We start from the raw sequence: 20,699 nt of genomic DNA on the forward strand, positions 1-20,699 counted from the left end.
ATGGTGAAGTCTAAGAGGGGGCCCAAAATTTTTGGACAACCCCCCACCATTTAAAAATCCTGGCTTAATCAATAACCCATAATCGATTTTGGAGGACATTCTGGGTGTCAAGGCATCACAAAGTCATTGTGTGTAAAGACGGCCCATTAGTAGGTACTTCACTCAGTTAAGTTGGCACTTGACGAGAGGCATAATATATAGTGCATGGTAAGCACCTCTACTATCCACGTTGGATGACTCCCAGTGGTGGTCACTGGAGGAGCGAATTGTTAGATACAATCTAATTAATTTAAAAATTGCTTCTCGCTGGTTCGAAACAAACAACCATAAAACAGTGGGTCTACTCACCTTATGATCCTTTCCATAAAAAGCTGCAAAATCCAACTTTTTAGTTATTTCTGTTGATATCACTGACAATTGGATAAAACCGTAGATTTTCACTTCTTGATAAAGTACAGGCTTATTGATTGCTCAGTCTTGAGGAAGCTCGGTCCCCTCTTTCATAAACCTGGATTCCCACACATCAGTGAAAATATAATTCCCATAAGTTCTAATGGGAGTATTCATACTCACTCGGCCGGGCTGAGTGGGAATAGTCAAATTAAAACTCCTAAAATAGTTATTTGTTCAACTAGTGCGCAAAGTGACAGTTTGCTGCACCGAAAGAAACGTTTACGCCCGAGCCGTAGGCGAGGAACTCTGCTTGAGTGCAGCAGAGGAACTTTGCGCACGTATTTCACATTAAGTTTTTCCTACAGTTACCATTGAATATGAAAAGTGGGTAATTATGGGTAAAATTGCCTGAAATGCATCAAATGTTTTTCTGTGTAATTTTATTATTGATAAAAACCTTAATTTATTGTCAAATTGAATAAAAATGCTGTTCTTGGTTATAATATATAATAGTAATAATTAGCGCGTTGTGCTTCGTTGCACCTCTGCTCACTATAGCAGCCACAGCAGTCACTGTTACCAACTTCATTTTGATTTTGCTGCATTGTTGCTCCATATAACCTACTAAGTATTTTGCGTTGCCATGTTGCAAATCTGGAGTGCAGAAAAATTTTTCCCGCACTACAACCCCCCCCCTCAAGAGCTCCTAAAAAACTAAGATAACATCCTCCTTCATCAAATTTCACATGGTGAAGTCTATAAGGGGGCCCAAATCATTTGGTCAACCCCCCGCACCATTTCAAAATCCTGGCTATAAGGCTCCTGTCCCAGAGAGATCCTCCGATTCAATCTGAACAACGCGGGGTAACGTTGAGGGGTTTACAAAATACAGATGAGGACCGAGGAAAATACATAAAATGCGAATTGACTTACTTGATGCGGTTGTAACGTTGCGGTTTTAACGACGACTCGGGGTCTCAGTCACCAGCTCTGCCGGGAGATAGCACCCTTCTTCTCCTCCTCGGAGATAGACTAGAGCTAAAGGTAGAGAGAGAGAGAGAGAGAGAGAGAGAGAGAGAGAGAGAGAAGGGGGGGAACTAAAAGCGATAAGACGCACTGTACTGATTCCTTCTAACCACAATCAATGACCCAGAATCGATTATGGAGAACATTCTGGGTGTCAAGTTTTGTGAAATAAGTCATCACAAAGTGTGTAAAGACGGCCCATCAGTACTTCACTCAGATAAGTTGGCAGTTGACGAGAGACAAAATACAGAGTTATTCTAATAAATGATGGACCCATTTTCAAAACTTGGTATTTATTAAAGTAAAAATACAAAATTGATAATCTTTAAACCAATGGAAAGAGAACGTTTCAAAGTTTTTTTTTAATACCTTACAAATGTTTGCCTCTACCAGCAACTCTGGACGATCTGTGGAACCTTACCACTGCTGCCTGCACTCAATAACACCAGATACTCTTTCTTGCGTGTGGGACGAGTTTTATTGCTACCGCGTAGATGTTTGTCGTGCAGCAGCCACATTCAACACTTGTAAGGTATTGAAAAAAAAACTTTGAAACTTTCTCTTTCCATTGGTATAAAGATTGTTCAGTTTGCATTTTTACTTTAGTATTATTATTTATTTAGCTTATGGCATTTTTGTCAAAATTACGAAAATTCCACACTATAAGTGCAAGGGTTGAAATGTACTGTATTGCCTGGGGACTGGCTACAGAAAAGTCGTTAGCCTCACCCAGGTAGGCACGTCTCTCACATTCAAATATGATGTGGTGCACTGTCTGCTCCATCGCCCAACTGTGGGGAGTCTACAAGTCCCCATTTCAAAAATGATGCATTACATCTCCCATGTTTAGACCGAATTCTGTTAAGCGCCACCCAGATGCGCCGGGGAAGTTCAAAACCAGGAGTCCCAGTGCCTGAGAATAGCTCTCCGGCATTCCTGGGGGCGCTTCCTCTCTCCATCTTCTGGTAAGAGAGAACCTCTCGTCTCTAAATTGCTCTGCCATCCTGTAGCTCCCTTCTATGCAAGTCTGGAATGTCCTGATGAATAGGGAGTAGTTGATTGGAGCTTATTCTTCCATGGAGCCGAAGGAGAGCTTGTGCTCTGCGAAGAGGAGGTGGGGGTATGCCATTGTGCACAGGGAGCCAGGAAACTGGAGTGGATCGTAAGGCTCCTGAAATTATGCGCATTGAATTGTTCAGTTGCACTACTACAAGATTAGTGTGGCAACAGTTGATCCACAACTTTATTATTAATAGTTCCCTAATTTTTATGTAATAATGTATTTTAGTTAAGTGCAGTAGCATATATTTATTTTTTGTATTTTGTTTTTGGCAAATAAATTAAAAATTATACCAATTGAATTCAAATTATACAAACAATAAATACTAAGTATTTACTTTAATAATATAAAGTTTTAAAAATGGGTCCATCATTTAGAATAACCCTGTATAGTGCATGTTAAGCACCTTCTACTTACGTGCGATGACTCCCAGCGGTAGTCACTTGAGTAGCGAACTGTTAAATACAATCTAATTAATTTAAAAATTGCTTCTCGTTGGTTCGGAACGAACAACCATGAAACAGTGGGTCTTCTCACCTCATCATCCTTTCCATAAAAAGCTGCAAAATCCAACTTTTCAGTTACCGTATTTCTGTTGATAGCACTGACAATTGGATAAAACCGTGAATTTTCACTTCTTGATAAAGTACAGGCTTATAGATTCAGTCATGAAAAATCTCGGTCCTCTTTCATAAACCTTGATTCCCACACATCAGTGAAAATATAATTCCCATAAGTTCTAATGGGATTATTCATACTCACTGAATGGGAATAGTCAAATTAGAACTCGTGAAAATTACATTTTCACTGTCACTATTTTGTGTGGGAATCATGCTTAAGGCTTTTACATCAATTTCAAGCTTATATACATGCTTTCAAGCTTATATACATGCTTTTACATCAATTTCAAGCTTATATACATGCTTTTTACATCAATTTCGCTCCAGAACGGTAAGCCATTATAACTTTCCTTTAAGTAGAGCTCAAAGAATTTTCAATACTTATTCAGAGCACTTGGACATCTTCTGGTTCTCCCCTTCCAAATTCCAAAGGATTTCATATGATTTAGTCTTGTAGTATGTGGTCCATCATTTCGTGATTTGCGCTTGCATTTCTTTTATTCAATTATCCTCATAAAGGCTAGTGGTAGTACATTACACAGACACTTTTTTCCTCTTGTCTATATACTAGTAATGATTATAGTTTACTGAGGTATGTGTGCATTTTTTCTTATTGAATTCAGTTAATGTATTTTTATTATTCTATATACGACTGTATATTTCTTCTATTTTTCGTCTTATTTCATTCTCATAATTTTATAATTAGCTATTTTTATAATTTATTATTTTATCATATTTTCTATCTTCTTTTTATTGAAAATTGTATTATGTTGGAAATTATTGTATAGTGTGGAGGAGGCAAAATGGGGTTTTTACCTGTTGTCTCCATGAATAAATAAAAAAATTAGTTGCCTATGTAGTTGATTCTCATAAGATTACGTCCCAAGGACTAAGTTATAAAGTATAAGACAAATCAGGTCAATCATTTTACATAATATATGAACAACACTAAGTTTACATAATTCAACACCAAGTATAGTCTTGGTTTGAAAGGAACTCTTGTACTCTATAAAATACTCTATCAACTAAATATTTTTTCAAATGTTCTTTGAAGATCTTCAAATCATCATTACTTTTAAGAGATTTGTGGTAACCTGTTATTCTCTGCAAACAAGATGAATTTTTACCTTCTTAACGAAATATTACGTTTATTAACCCATGATAAACATACAGGATACAGCCTCTAAGGGCCGGTTTCCGAGCTCGGGATTTAGCTAAGTCCTAGACTTTAAACAGCTGGAGTCAGAATTTTTTCCAAAACGGGGCGTAGTCGCAGTTTTTATTTTCTCATTTCTATAATTGAAAACGTTTTTCCTTGACGAAATTAAACATTTCTAAATAATTCAAAATAGCTGAAGCTTTACACTATTTTCACTTTATTTTATATTGTGTTTAATTTTCTAGTTTGATGAAATTACTATTTAATTCAAACGTGACTATTACAATGACTGCGACTACGCCCTATTAATGGAGTTATCTTGCCTGACACTGTTGATTTAGGCAACCTGACAATATAATTATTATTTATATTAATGCGAATAACATTTTTCATCACACCTGGTTGCACAAATTTTACGGTGATTTATGACTGACGTTCACATGCCATGAGAACCGGAGGACGTCTTTAATTAGCATTTAATCAAAGTTAAAATTGAACAGTCTTTTGAGCCTTAACAATACACACTTAATTCAATACCTATGGTCCGGTTGCACAAGAGCCGGTTAAATTTTAACCGTGATTAATTTCCCAAGAACCAATCAGAGAAGGACTTTTTGATAAGACGGTTACTCTGATTGGCTCTCGTGGAATTTATTTATTTAGCATATGGCAGCATATATACACAGAACATTTATAATAACAAAATTAGCAAAAAATAAAAAAATAGAAAATTCATAGATGAAACTAATAAAAATATCTCGTGGAATTAATCACGATTAAAACTTAACCGGCTTTTGTGCAACCGGAGCATAGGTATTGAATTAAGTGATACCCGGAAATCCTTACGTTGTGAAAATCTACAGAGTGATTTTAAAGTCCTGTTACCCAGTTTTAGCTGTAATGCATGGAATTGAAATTCAGTCGTAATAAAATTTATACGTATATATTATAGGTACAGTAGTTGTAAATATACAAAATAAATATAATTTTCATAACTCATTTCTAAGTTACTAAAAATTATTGAAGAAAAGGCTCAAATCTCAAAATGTCCACCCATCGAAGTTATACATCCTTGGCTCTTTTCACCATAATACTCATATTCCATGGCAAAATAAATTCATATTACACACAGAATTAACACAGTTCAAAGATAAGCAGCTCGCACTGCCTATTCTTACTCTGTAGTGGACCATAACCCTAGCCACCTCTGCAATAGAGGTGTCTATGCCATAGCTCATTATTTATTCACAAGTCGATTCACTCATACAGTGAGTCTTGTGCCTAATATATGAGAATAACTACCATTAACTACCATTCTAACTCCCAAAAACTACCAATGCAAAGGAGCATTATATGAAAATGATTTTTTTTAATTATTGCTTTTATAAGTACGAACATGAACTTCATGTAATACTGTTTTTTTTTTGCACCGGAGACTATGATTTATTATATCCTTTTAATACTTTCTGACAAACCAATAGCTAAAATGAAAGATTAACGGTAATACACATTATTTATTCATTTAATATAAGCTAATAGTCATTCTGTAAAAAATCATTGTCATTCATCATTGTAACTGGGAATAGGAATAGCATCAATCAATTTTAAATTAATATCCTTATCTTTACAAAATTTTTATTGAGATCATAAATTAGTGGAGACACAAAGTCAACAATACAATAGTTTCAGAACTTGAGAAATAAGTATAATTATTGATGTGAAGCATCAAACCATTTTCAAAAATATAATTCATTTTTAAATCTGTGCAAAAGCATCAACACTCTTCCAGTCAATAAAAAATAAATATTGTAAATATTGCCGAAACTAAAATTATATTTGAATGATAATTAATATGCTGATTAACGAATATTTAGCTGGTAATTAGAATGCTAGTACCAGCATTTACCTACTTAAAAAACCTACAAGGGAATATTGGTTGACAGTACTAGTAGTATTTGGCATTACAATTAATACAAAATAATGAATGGAAAATTACTCGAAGATATGCATAAAATTTATACGTATATATTATAGGTACAGTAGTTGTAAATATACAAAATAAATATAATTTTCATAACTCATTTCTAAGTTACTAAAAATTATTGAAGAAAAGGCTCAAATCTCAAAATGTCCACCCATCGAAGTTATACATCCTTGGCTCTTTTCACCATAATACTCATATTCCATGGCAAAATAAATTCATATTACACACAGAATTAACACAGTTCAAAGATAAGCAGCTCGCACTGCCTATTCTTACTCTGTAGTGGACCATAACCCTAGCCACCTCTGCAATAGAGGTGTCTATGCCATAGCTCATTATTTATTCACAAGTCGATTCACTCATACAGTGAGTCTTGTGCCTAATATATGAGAATAACTACCATTAACTACCATTCTAACTCCCAAAAACTACCAATGCAAAGGAGCATTATATGAAAATGATTTTTTTTTAATTATTGCTTTTATAAGTACGAACATGAACTTCATGTAATACTGTTTTTTTTTTGCACCGGAGACTATGATTTATTATATCCTTTTAATACTTTCTGACAAACCAATAGCTAAAATGAAAGATTAACGGTAATACACATTATTTATTCATTTAATATAAGCTAATAGTCATTCTGTAAAAAATCATTGTCATTCATCATTGTAACTGGGAATAGGAATAGCATCAATCAATTTTAAATTAATATCCTTATCTTTACAAAATTTTTATTGAGATCATAAATTAGTGGAGACACAAAGTCAACAATACAATAGTTTCAGAACTTGAGAAATAAGTATAATTATTGATGTGAAGCATCAAACCATTTTCAAAAATATAATTCATTTTTAAATCTGTGCAAAAGCATCAACACTCTTCCAGTCAATAAAAAATAAATATTGTAAATATTGCCGAAACTAAAATTATATTTGAATGATAATTAATATGCTGATTAACGAATATTTAGCTGGTAATTAGAATGCTAGTACCAGCATTTACCTACTTAAAAAACCTACAAGGGAATATTGGTTGACAGTACTAGTAGTATTTGGCATTACAATTAATACAAAATAATGAATGGAAAATTACTCGAAGATATGCATAAAATATATATTCATTCGTTTATAATACAATCACATTGAATCTATATTTATATTATACTTATTTCTAAATACAATACCGTAATTTAAGTGACAACCGACCGACTGTTTAATGAGATGGTTGTGTAGATTAATGTGATAATGAGAGTATGTCTTTCAAGCTCTAGATACTAAAAATTCAACAATAAATTTTATTTTTTAGGTGTCAATAATTGGCTCAATTTCTCATTCAGCTTCTTTGTTGAACTATGGGAAATGTGTTAGCCATTTAACAAACTTGACTCAGCTATCCTAGAAATGGCTCTTATCTGACCATCATTGGATATGGATCATGTTTAAAATATTGTAAGTGTTACAATCAGCAGTTTTCTAAGTGAATTGCTTGATGAGAAACTAGAATCATAACCATTATCAAGTCATGCCAGCCCTACATCAAGCAAATGAAAATTTGGTCTCATAATTTATTTGTCATCATTTTGGATTTCTCTTCTGTGGATAGTTCATGCACTTTGTACCTTGTCAAGACTGACTGGATTTCCTCCTGAGCTAGAAATGCATTCACCTTTGTCAATCTCCGTAATTGCGAACTGATATATTTCCCTAACAATTCAAATTCGTTTTCATCCTCATCGTTTTCAGTAGTTTGATCGAATTCAATAACCGGGCTAAATCTAGAGTTCTTAGCAGCAGCAGGCTTACGCAGATTTAGTTTGGAGGACCTGGCATTTTTCTGATCACTTCTTAAATCGATTTTCATCATTTTTTTCTGAGGAGAATATTCTTCATCATTTTCATTGAATGGATCGTCGAGGTCTTCGAAAGTCTCATCAATTGCAACCTCAGTGGCTCCATTGGTTTCGGAATCGAAAAGAATCTGAAAATAACAACAAAACATTGAAGATTATGTCATTGGCTCAAAATAAAAACAGATTACAAACAAAAACTATAATCATAATAACTTATGTATAACCATAGAGAAACAATAGCGTAAGTAGATATCCTATGGTATAATATGTTTATGTCGCAACCTTTACTGTTATCTCAAGCCGATTACTGTCGATTTTTAATGTTTTGGCCCAATATGAGATACTACCAGTGTCACACAGCTTCAAGGGAAAGAGCTACGTGGACTATCGGCTTGAGATAACAGTAAAAGTTACGACATAAACGCCCTATACCATGGTATATCTACTTACGCTATTGTTCCTCTATATGGTATAACTCAGGCTTATTTGCAAACAATTCTTTTTCAATCATAGAGGAAAATTATTACCGAAAGGGTGTTTGGTCAAGAATCATTGCATGAAGAAAACAGTTGCATAAAGTTCCTAAACGACGATTACCTATACGACTCTAGCCGCACGACGACTGGATTATGGGTTAACGGCTGTAATCTATTACCATATATTATTGTAGACTATGGCAGTTAATACAGCGCGGATACAGTCGTCGCTTATTGAAGGACCTTATGGAAGGACAAATGGGAATTGGACCATTTGCGGACGGTAGCCACTTTAGTGGCCGAGGGTACTGTCATAGTCAGCTTAGGGCCTGTACACATGACGACGTTTGTCGCTCGGTAAACGCCGCGTTTGTCGCGCGTTGGAAATTGTGATACCGTACACATGAGGGCGTTAACCGCGCGTTTTGTCGACGTTTTCAAGACAGTTCAAGTGAAAAATACACTGGTGTATTAAGATGTTGTGAACACAAAACACTACCTTATTTTCTAAGTTTACTCGTGTTACAAAAAGTATTTGTATCAAAAATATGTGGTACTCGTATAAAGACATACTGACTTAGTTTTATTTCATAATTATTTTATTTACTATATTATTTATTTTCTTAGACGTTGTGAACACAAAACAGTAACTTATTTCATAAGTACTCGTATGTGGTACATACTGCGTTAATTTTATTTATATAATGTATTACAATATTTGAATAAATGTAGGTCTATTATTATCTGTTAATCCTATTATTAGTAGGTCTATTTGGAGTCCGATGGTAGCAAGCATTCAAAAGGCACACCAGTGTTTAATGTTGAGTCGGGCCTAGGCCACAAACTCAAGTTCTATTGTAAATTTGTCAAACTCTTTAAATAAGGATTAATTAATGCTGCTTATGCTTTGTATATTTACCTAAAACTGTCTTCTGTTCCTTTGTCATGTTTTCTTGTGCGAAAATATCCACAATCTCCTGCCAAGCAGTCTTTTTTAAAACTCTATTTTTATAATCAGGGACACTTCATGTCCCTGATGCATCTTCTTTTTTCTACTTCATCGATGAATAATTTTGTGTCAAACGCTTCCGCATCCATTGTACACACGAAAACACAAAGCAAGATCTAACAAAAAACAACACAATATCACCTATTCACTGCAAAAGCGCACGTTCGACTGAGTGCATGTGTACGTTCCAATGCCCTGTATAGTAACTCGAAGCGCGCGTCAAACGCGGCGGTTGATGTGGAAACTGCAAGCGCCGCGTTTGTCGCGCGCTTTGAAAAAGCAGCATATGTACGATCCCATTGTTTTTATGTATGTGTCAAACGAGCGCTTGACAACCGAGCGACAAACGCGGCGTTTACTGAGCGACAAACGTCTTCATGTGTACAGGCCCTTGGAAAGATTTTCGTATGCTTTGTCCATGAGGTCGAATGGGCCACTAGTGCTTCCCTACCCAAAATTGATGTAATGTAATGATTATTGATAAATAAATAAAAGTCGGTTGAGCAACTTTAGTGGCCCGTCAAGTTCTTTGCGAATATCAATATTTCGGTGTTGATTTCAGTTTTGATCGATGCTACTATAAGCTGGCAATGATAACAACTTGAATGTAGAAACTGTGCTGAACCGAACTGAGACTACAGTGTGATCCACGTTATAATGGCAGTGGAGGAAGATAGGAAAACAGCGTTGCCGATTCTCTGCTTGCCACACACTACAGATGGCCATGGGATAGCCGATATCGGTAGAACTATATCTGATGTGATATGTGATATTAACTGTCCATTCTTGTTTAAAATAATTTTTTCAAATTAATTATATTACTATATTGTTATAAAACGATCTGGCAACGTTGCTGAGTTAAAAAAGGATAGTGCTATCTTATTTTTAGAATGAAAGACAAGGACAGCAACACCAATGTTGATCAAGTACTGCCTTTACAACGTGATCCTCACTCTAGGCCCCAGCTGTAAACCTAGCTCCGCAGTGCAGGCTGGATGCTTGTCTGACTCGGACTAGGCGCTGAGACAGCAAATAATAGCAGCGTTGGTGGGAATGCGAGCGGCCGCAGTAACATCTTCCACCCAGCAATGGTCGGCGTAGTTCCGCCTAGCGGACAGACGAAAGATCAATCCAATCGGTTATTTGATCCCTCCAGCCAGGCTCAGCCAAGCAGCTGAGACAATAGAACAATGGAGTGACGGTCTTATTCGCGTTCATCAGCATTTTTCTTTCTCACGATCATTTTTATTTTTGTGTTGCCTATAAACTCCAGTCAACAGTAAAAAGTTTCCAGAAACGTGGTTTACTACCATATTAATGACTTTTCATGATGATTTTTTAATTATTTAAAAACATTGTTGACATTCTGAGCCTTCAGACTAAACTTGGGGTCGCTGAGAACGAATCTGCAATCAGAATTTCTCTATCACGAAAAATTACGAAAAAACCCAGCTGTTGATCTTCCGGCAACCGTTAACAGTCATCCTGCAATGCGGACGAAACACTTCCAAGCCAGACACCCATCTCAAATGACAACAACGCCAAGCTGTGAGAAACCATCCTGCACTGCGGCGCTAGGTTAAGGGCGTCTGTCGATCTGAATTTATTGCGCGCACGTCATTAGAATGTTTACTCAGGGCAAAGCCTAAAGCCTACGTACCACTGCGGAACTGCAAGTGGTGGTTCCACTCAATGCAGGCTAAACTCCTCCATGATTCTCGCCTACCGATTTGGCAGTGCCGTTGGGTAGTAGTTCGCGTGTCACACCTCACTGGATATGCGCATAGCAGGTGCCCACTTGGAGGTGTAGAGAGTATTTTTCGAGATAATATGATGTTACTTCCAGAGACGGAGTCCTTACCCGATTCCCATAGTCTGGGTCCCATGGCCTCATCTCTTGAGAGTTTCACACGCCTGCTACTTCCAGAGACGGGGGTAACCTGATTCCCATAGTCTGTTCTCTCACTGGCTAACCCCGAAAATGCACCGGATTCTTCACTGTGCGTAGCTACTCCCTGAGACGGAGAGTTCTGGCGACTCGGTCAAGCCATGAACCTCCCATAGTCTTGAGCCTTCAGGGTAACCGTCCACTGGAAGCGTATTCAACCGATCCGTTCGGCCGTTGGTCGTCCATTGAAACCGTTTTCGTCAGTCCAGTTCAGTTGGCTGGTTGCCAGAAAGTAAAGAGACAAGCTAGTTAGTAGGGAAACTGATTCTTCTGTGTGTTTACTTACAAAGTTTTTTAGATTTCATCCATCAAATGGTTTTCGAAGAGAATATGCTACTTGAAAGAACCTACTAACTATCAATTATGATACAATTATTTCTATTTTCTAATTATCAGTAGAATTTTATACATTTTTCCACTTGAATTCATTTTTTTTCTCTTAGTTTCTTGTTGTTAGTAACAAAATAGATTAACTCATAATTCCTCTAACATATTAAAATAACTGTTCAAATTCACAGATATTAATTTATTCATTTACATCATATAAAATGATATTGATATTTATATCATCATACAAAAATCGTTAGGTTATTAAATATTTATTTATTAACTAAATATCAACAAAAGTAGAAGTATTCTACCTTAAAAACTTGAAATGATATTGTTTGATGACTTTGGAGGGTTATTTGAGGATGAACGCTATGACACAATTATTATAGAGTATGAAGATGTGTTGCATTTTCAGCCGTCATTGGAATAAAACAATGTTTGTTTGACGTCTTTATAAAATAGAGTAACTTCAAAAAACAAAAAGGACAGTGGAACAATTGTGGGTTAGGAACACTAGTTGTTGACTCAGCTCGACTAGTTAGTTCTGCATGAGCCGGGAAACCCATTCGATTCGGATCAAAAATTGATCGGCCGGGCATGGCCGTATGATCCTGTTGCAATGGACGAGCATCTATTCCTTTCTTTTTTTTGGCGAATCGTTCGGTCGAGTTCGGTAGTTTTTGGTTGATGATAGTTTGGACGAAAACGGTTCTAGTGGACAGCCCACCTTACCCAGCCATACTGCTATAAGCCAGGCTACTTCCAGGGACGGAGTCACACAATCATCACTTGTGCTATGGTTCCCCCTGTTGGTATTTTCCCTTCACCATGTGAACCGGCGCCAGTGGCTGTTGGACCCAGTACTTCATAAAACAGGGGCGAGGAACAAACTCCAAAGGAGCTCAGCCCATCAGGGCCATGCCCCAAAAAGAAGCCCAAGCCCATCAGGGCTCATTAGACATGGATTTCGCCGCGTACCACACGTTAACGACACACCTCCAAGTGGGCACCTGCTATGTGGATAATCCAGTGAGGTGTGACATGCGAACTACTACCCAACGGCACTGCCAAGTCGGTAGGCGAGAATTATGAAGGAGTTTAGCCTGCATTGAGTAGAACCACCACTTACAGTTACGCGGTAGTACGTGGGCTTTGGGCTTTGCCCTGAGTAAACATTATAGGCTAATGACGCGCGCGCAATAAATTCAGATTGACAGACGCCCGTACAGCTGGGGCCTAGAGTAAGGTTAACTTTCATAAAGACAGTATTTTATCTACATTGGTGTTGTCCTAGTCTTTCATTCGAAAAATAAGATAGCACTATCATTTTTTTAACTCAGCAACGTTGCCAAAATGTTTTACAACAATGTAATAATATAATTAATTGGAAAAATTATTTTGAACAGATTATATTATTTCAGATTTAGGCCTACCGTTATCGGCTATACCATGGCCATCTGTAGTGTGTGGCAAGGCAGAGAATCGGCAGCGCTATTATCCTATCTTCATCCACTGCCATTATAACGTAGATCTCACTGTAGTTTCAGTTTGGTTAAGCACAATTTTTACATTGCCAGGTAATAACTTAGTAGTAGGCTATCGGTCCGCAACCTACTCATATGTTTGCACATTTAACTGGCTAGTGGCTATCTCAAAAATTGTGAATATCCCATTAGTGGCACGGTATATGAATTAGGCCTAACGTAAATGTATAAGTTGAGTATTCAATCACATTTATTGCACAATAATAAAAATTTATAATCGTGATAGGATATTAATAAACAAGTCTGGCTGTTCCATGTTTACTCTTTCACTGTTCAAATTTATCAGTTGTTTTCAGAGTACCTGGTAGTGTTGAGTAACTTGGTGAGTACGGTACCAGAGAGTACCTACCTTACCCAAAATTATAAGATACGATTAAAAAGTTATTTTAATTTGACTTACCCGTCCTTTCATGAGATCTTGAAATAAACTTGGATGTGCCTTTCGTAAATGTTTTTTCAAATTCGACGTTGAGGAGCGGTATCTTAAATCTTTTTCACAATACTTGCATTTAGCTACATTTTCATCAATGACTGTAAAGTACTGCCACATTAAACTTGTTTTCCTACTATGGATGTAACTCGGCTGCTCAGTCTCAGAAGTTTTTGCTTCTATTTTTTCCATTTCAATGTTTATAATATTATTTGCAGAATTACAAGAAATAGAATAAAATACTCGTTACTTTGTTACAAAATAATAACTAGATACTATTTCACACTTCACAGTTACTTTTCAGTATTTACGCGATGAGGAAGGGAAGGGATGTTGAAATGAAATGATTACAAGAGCATAGTGTGAGTAGATAATAGAGTTTCAATTTTATTGACAAGGAAAGAAGATCAATAGAGTACTGAGCCCAGGCACAGGTACTTGGCCAAATACAGTTTCTTAATGCGCATGAGCAGTAGTTGACGTTCCTGATAAAGGTCAACCTTCTCGTTTTTGTGTTTATTATCGAATTTTTTTTTAATATTAACAAATTGCTATTTATAAGCTTAAACCAAACCTTTATCATACCCTCTTACAGCTTTTACCTTTAAAACATAGATGTACAGAGCGCTTTAGGTTATATTTCCATTGTACATTGGCGATCCTCGTCAACCAAGACTAAAACTGACAGGGTCAGTTGACGAGAATACTATATACCAATTCACCCATGTTTTCAGAAGTCAGAATTGCTCGAATAGTGTAGTTCACCAGTTTCTCGATAAGTGTGATATGAACTTTGGTATCTTGTTGAATTAGGTCTAATCTACGGTATTTGGATGAAAATATAGGTCTAATATTATATTCCTATATACCGTTGTCTTATCTACTATAATTATATAAAATTCAATAACAACTTCATGGTATAGTGGGATCTATGCTATAACGCCAGCGTCTAATTAACATGATTTGATTGGTTAGAAAGGCCTTAAAAAGTTATAACTATGTAAAATTTGTTTTTGACTGTAGCCTGTAGGCCGCGGTTTTGTATTTTTGCTAGTATTCCCCCTACCACAATACTAAATTTAAAATTCCTGTGGAATCTTGTTCAGAATTTTTTGTACTTTTACATGATATGTAGTTTTTATCATTACTTATCATCATACCACTTCATGTTGTATAGAGGGAAATAATGATTTTCCCGAATTTTCACAAAAACCTCGAAAAGTACCCCCTTTTTTTTTAAATATGAAGCTCCAAAACTATAAATCGTATAATCCTGTGAGACCACTTAATTTATTGGAAATTTTATAAGAAGAGTATATTTCGCACCTAGAGCAGAAAATGAGACTTTTCCGGCTCGAAATCGGTTTTCAAGTCAGAGGACTAGAAAAGATTGAGAGCCGGAAAAACATTTTTGCCCGTGGTGCGAACGCTATTTTTCACCACACATAAAAATAAACAATATATATATATATATAATATATATATATATATATATATATATATATATATATATATATATATATGAGATTAGTTGTTTACTAAGCACTTCCGAAAGCAGAAGTGGAAGGTGATAGCTCTAGCAAATCTGAGGTAATCTGAATATCAGGAAATTGTCCAAGTATTTTTTATTCTGATTTGTCTAAATAACCTAAAAGATTATGTTCAATTATGTGGGAGGTTGAGTTTATACTTTTTTATTCTTTCAAATAACAATAAGATGATATTATTATAAATGTTTCAATTATTATTAAATAATGAACACAAATAATGAAAAGTTTTTTGATCACCTTTCTTAGTTCCATGTTAGCGGCTGGAAAGTGTACTCTTTCCGGCCTAGGCCGGAAAGAAACCTGTTCTGACATCAGACGAGAGTCGTCTGCAAACAATGCCTTTTAGATCTATGTAGGGACTGGAAAACAGCTGCTTTCTGTGCAGTGTGGCGAAAATGTTTCTTCTCATAAAACCCGAGGTTTACAAAATAAATGGAAACATTGAAGAAAGTCCCAAACTTTGGGGGTGAAACCGCACTGGCGTGTCAGCAAATTTCACATTTAAATTCAGCGCCTAAAAATACGTATAAAACCTATGAGAAATTTTTTTTCTGCTGTTTCCTGAAAAATGACTAACTTGGCTATGCTATGAAAGCTAAACAAATAGAAATAAAACTAAGGAAATGAAACTAAATATAAATAGAACTAAGGACTTCTGCTACTGCAGATATATGCCGAAGAACTAAAAAGTAGCAGAAGTGCTTAGTTCAATTTATGTAGCTTTCATTGGATATTTGTGATAATTACAGTAATAATATTTCAGCAGTTGGTTAAATTTAATTTCTAATAATATCTTTATCTAGGCCTATATCTATATTGTCAGATAATTTCATGTCGGACTGACAATATTTTTCAACATATCTGTCTATAATGAGGTCCACGTTATAATGGCAGTGTGAGATTTGCAATGGTGTTGCTATCTTTGTCGATCCATATATCGATGGCTTAGCGCACACATGTGTTAAGTAGTTATTCCTTGTTTTCACAGGAGAGCATTTTCAAAGTTCAATACATTTGGAAAATGTAAATTTTCCATCCAAATCATATGAATCATTAGTATATCCTCACTTACTATTTTTAGAACTGTTATCAATGTGAAATTCATAGAAATATTTAAAAATTCACCAGATAATAGCATGTTTTTTCAGGGTTGTTATGGATACCTCGTACTCACCACATTTGTGCACTGAGAAATTCCACTTACCATCATTGTACAAAGAGATGTTCCAATCCATAATGCTTTTACTAATCATATTTTAGCAATTTCGTGATTGGAATTGGCATTCTATTGATATAAGAATTAGAATAACTATTCATAAGGATAACATTGAAAAATGGAGAATTGTCCAGAGAATCCGGACTAAATACCACAAGAACCAATCAGAGAAGCCTTCTATTGAAAAAAACCCTGCTCCAATTGATTCTCATGAAATTTAACCCTGATTGAAATTGAACAGGCTTTTGTGCTACTAGGCCTGATATGTTCATGTTTCAAAATCAGCTAAAAACCAAATCGAAAAAAAACATAATAATCCATCAGCTGCTCCTATTTCCTTTCATGATGTTATTACAACACAAGACAAACCTATTGATATTGATAGATCACAAGTAAATTCTAAAGTTTTCAATTTAGATAGAAATTAAATTGAGTTACATGTCAGTTTACATCCAAATTTTCATCCCTGAGCTTTTGGTTTCATGCTAAGATCAAAAGAATAAATCATATAATGGTAGTCAATCATCAAAGCGATTGAGTGAACTAACTCTATTCAGATTTATGCAAATTCACATTAAAATGATCCCACTTTATTATTTATGATTGTAGAGTTTAGGACATGTGAAATCAGCCACAATAAATGTTATACTATTATGAATGGACTCTTATGTATGAATGGACTTCCATGGAAGAGAGAATCAGTGGGTTGGCTGCTTTTACACTTTTGGATGAGTGAAACGAAAAGTAAGCGAAAGGCTATGCCAAAAATTCCAGAATAAGCAAGAGATCTATGGATACCAGAGTCATCAAATTCCGAATCAACCTAATTTGTAATTTAATCTTCAATTGTCAAAACAAAAATAACATGATCACTGCTAATTTGATAACTGTCAACGGGAAATATTAATTGCCAATGAATAAAGTCGAGGGCGACTCTTGAGCTCCGCCCCATATCCTACAATATACGCTGCAATTAGACTACTCTTCTACAGAGCACTTCCAACACATCAATTAATTATCTGAATGATTTGACTCAATAATTTTCTACCAAGTTGTGGCCTAATCTCAAAAACGATTACAACAGTTTTGGTCAGATTTAGATTATAAATGTATCACAAAAATAATTTTATCTTTTAATTCTCGTAGCGAAGCACGTGTGCTCTGCTACTTCTCATTGAAATTCTAGAGATCAGAAGTTATCCACATGATTTTTTAAAATGAAAAACTTTCCCTCAGTGGAGGGAAACCATTTACTTGATATATTTATTTGACATGTCGTACACGGTTTGAGCTGTGCTCATCATATGCGGTTTTATACGATGAAAAAACAATAATAATAAAAGACGATCTGGCAACAGAGCAAGAGCGAGTTTGAATTTTAATAATGGGTAAAAGAAACGTTACGGGGCCGCTCTACCTGAACACTGAGCTATTGTTCCAAAAAAATTAATCCTCTAAAAATTGGATTCTCTAATATGAATGAATCACTGAATGATTATAGTGAAGTCCACGTTATAATGGCAGTGTTTGATTAGCAAATGGTATTGCTATCCTTGTCTATCATTCAACAAAGCGGATAGCGCTATCTCTTTCTCGCTTTGCTCTGTTGCCAGATCGACTTTCAACAATGTAGAATTGGCAAAATATTCAATCTTCATCATGAAATTATTAAAAAATGTAATTCATTGTTTAATAGAATATAATTAATTATTTTAAGCGATAATGAACAGTCAATATTACATAAATAAAGCTGTAATCTGTATCAGCTACCGTCTTTAGAAGGCATTGACATGACATGAGGATCGGCAATGTTTTTCTGCCATCCTGCCATTATAAAATGGACTTCACATTAATTTCCTTGCATTGAGGTATGGAATCATCGTGAAAGTACCGAAATACTCGAAATCACAATGATCCTCCAAAAAAATGACTTAAGATATTATATCTTTGTGTATTTGTGTATTAATTTGCCATACCTATAAATTTATTGAAGTGCGTTTCTATACAAACATTTGCACAAAACTATGGCGAGAGGCAGCACCTTTGAAGTCAGTTACAGTGTTATATTCTGTATCAATTGCATTGAAATTCATTTTGTAAGCTCTCCATGCATCAAAAAAGGTTTCTTGATAGTAACATTTTCAAAACTCATCTTCAAATTTGATGAAAAGCAGTGATGAAAGTTGCACCGACGGAAAATCGAGTAGAAAAAAGCTTAATGCAGTTGTAGAGTGTGACGCTAGATAGCGCTGGCAGCGAACATGATACAAACCACCGAGATACTGAATCATTCGACATGCAACAGAATGCAACACGGGAACAGCCCAACGATCTATATATTATTTTTATACTTGCATGCTGAAAGCGGTCCGGCTGGGCTGAGCGCTCTCCCCACCACAAAGGGGCAAGAAAGGCCCAGCGCTGGAAGGCACCCTTACTTTTCCATTGCACTATCAAACCCTTCTTGACAAAAATTCGCTTTATATTCTCAATAATCTTACTTATTGATAAAGAGGAAACTTTGTAGACACACAAAAAATGTAAAAACAAAATATGTAATATTCTGAGTTAATATATTTATCTATTAAGCAATAATTAAACACATCAAATAATATTTTGTGTTTGCAGTACATATTATATAATTACGTAGAATATAATCTACAATTCAATGAAATTTTAATAATTTCACAATGAATATAAAATTGAATCTATCTAGTTCAATCTACCTAATCAATGGAAATGCAAAGCTCAAGTAAATGTTGAAAATAGATTGGATTTTTTTGTCCTTTCCTGGAACTGTTCTATCAATAGAAGGAAAGAATTGAGTATCAATGGAAGTAACATTCTAATTTGTAAATTTTAAATTATAACATGGCAAGGCTGCATTGACAAGTGAACATTTGTGTGGTTTGGAAATACCCAAAATAAACTATTTGCAGAATATACTCAGTGTAAAAAAAAAAAATTATTCAAAAGCAGTTGAGAGGATTGGAAGATTAACAACTTGTGTAACTATATAACTTGTGTCAGAAAATAAATATGTGTAGTTTGGCTCAATACAATTGGAAGTTAATGTTTTCGAGATACATTTTATCAAAAAATTATCATATTAAGCGAGCAATTTCTGTATTTATATGGTTATATGATAAAATGGTTACTTGGCTATTTATGTCCAACGGATCTCGAAAACGGCTCTAACGATTTTCACTAAATTTGGAACATAGTAGGTTTATGATAATATATAAAAATTCGATTGCACTAGGTCTCATCCCTGGGAAAACTCACTGAAGGACACGGGAAGGATAATAATTATTCATCCTTGGAAAAACACATGACAATTTCATCATCTGTTGATAACAGAAGATGTGAGTGCCTGTCTGGGAGAGAAACAGAATTATGTTCAGCTGTTAAGTCAATCAGCTTACCTCACGAGAAATATTATCTGGAAATATTTTAATCGACTTGATCAAAATAATCTGATTTGTTAACATGACATGGTATATCATTCTAAATTAGAGTATATCATAATTTTCAAAGCTTATCATTATTTTACAGTTTCAAGTGATTAGTGAGTGTTATTTTGGTCTGTAAACAATCCAAATTAGAAATTTTCTGTTTTCAAATGTTTAGACTGAAAATTGGACCCGTTTTCAAGTGTATGGAACACAACCTACTTTTTGGACTAGTTATAGTGTATAAATAAAAATTCGGGGAAGAAAGTTTTGGGCTGTGCCTGTTAGTCCTTTCCCAATCATTTAAAAAAAAATTGTGTTCTGTTCATCAATAAATAAATAACGAGCGAAGCTCTATAAATGCTACAGAAATGTTTTAGATGTCTACGGTATCCTATATTAAATAGGCCTATAAAAGCAATTTTCCAGTAATTAATAACACTCAGTACAACTTCCTTTCTTGAATCTGTTGGTGCAATTATTGTATGCAGAACATGAAGCATAAGGTGCTCGACCTTTGGAGCTTCACCGTGATGAAAGTTATTAATGGTGCATAGGCCTCCGGCTGGCAGTAGGCTACTCATGTGCCCCTTTGTGGAGGGGATGGCTGAAAAGGCGCCGGACCGTTTCTCGGCTGGCAAAGCCTACTC

At 35.3% G+C, this 20,699-nt stretch overlaps 1 protein-coding gene across 1 annotated transcript; it reads right to left on the minus strand.

Moving 5' to 3' along the window:
- Window positions 1-6,956: 6,956 nt before the first annotated feature.
- LOC111051375 lies at window positions 6,957-14,177 on the minus strand. Its single transcript, XM_022337883.2, has 2 exons — window positions 13,802-14,177; window positions 6,957-8,222 (listed from the first exon to the last, which is right to left on the minus strand). The coding sequence occupies exons 1-2, from the start codon at window positions 14,021-14,023 to the stop codon at window positions 7,803-7,805; spliced, it is 642 nt and encodes a 213-aa protein (XP_022193575.2). The 5' UTR covers window positions 14,024-14,177; the 3' UTR covers window positions 6,957-7,802.
- Between the last annotated feature and the right edge of the window lie 6,522 nt (window positions 14,178-20,699).

The sequence above is a fragment of the Nilaparvata lugens genome, chromosome 7 (genome assembly GCF_014356525.2).
Source record: "Nilaparvata lugens isolate BPH chromosome 7, ASM1435652v1, whole genome shotgun sequence".
Taxonomy (NCBI): Eukaryota; Metazoa; Arthropoda; class Insecta; order Hemiptera; family Delphacidae; genus Nilaparvata; species Nilaparvata lugens.

What these genes read in the sequence shown, in the direction of transcription:
- LOC111051375 (XM_022337883.2), bottom strand. Translation starts at nt 14,023, where the DNA reads ATGGAAAAAATAGAAGCAAAAACTTCTGAGACTGAGCAGCCGAGTTAC. An exon ending in AAGATCTCATGAAAGGACGG is followed by an intron (nt 8,223 to 13,801) that starts GTAAGTCAAATT and finishes TGTTATTTTCAG; the next exon opens with ATTCTTTTCGATTCCGAAAC.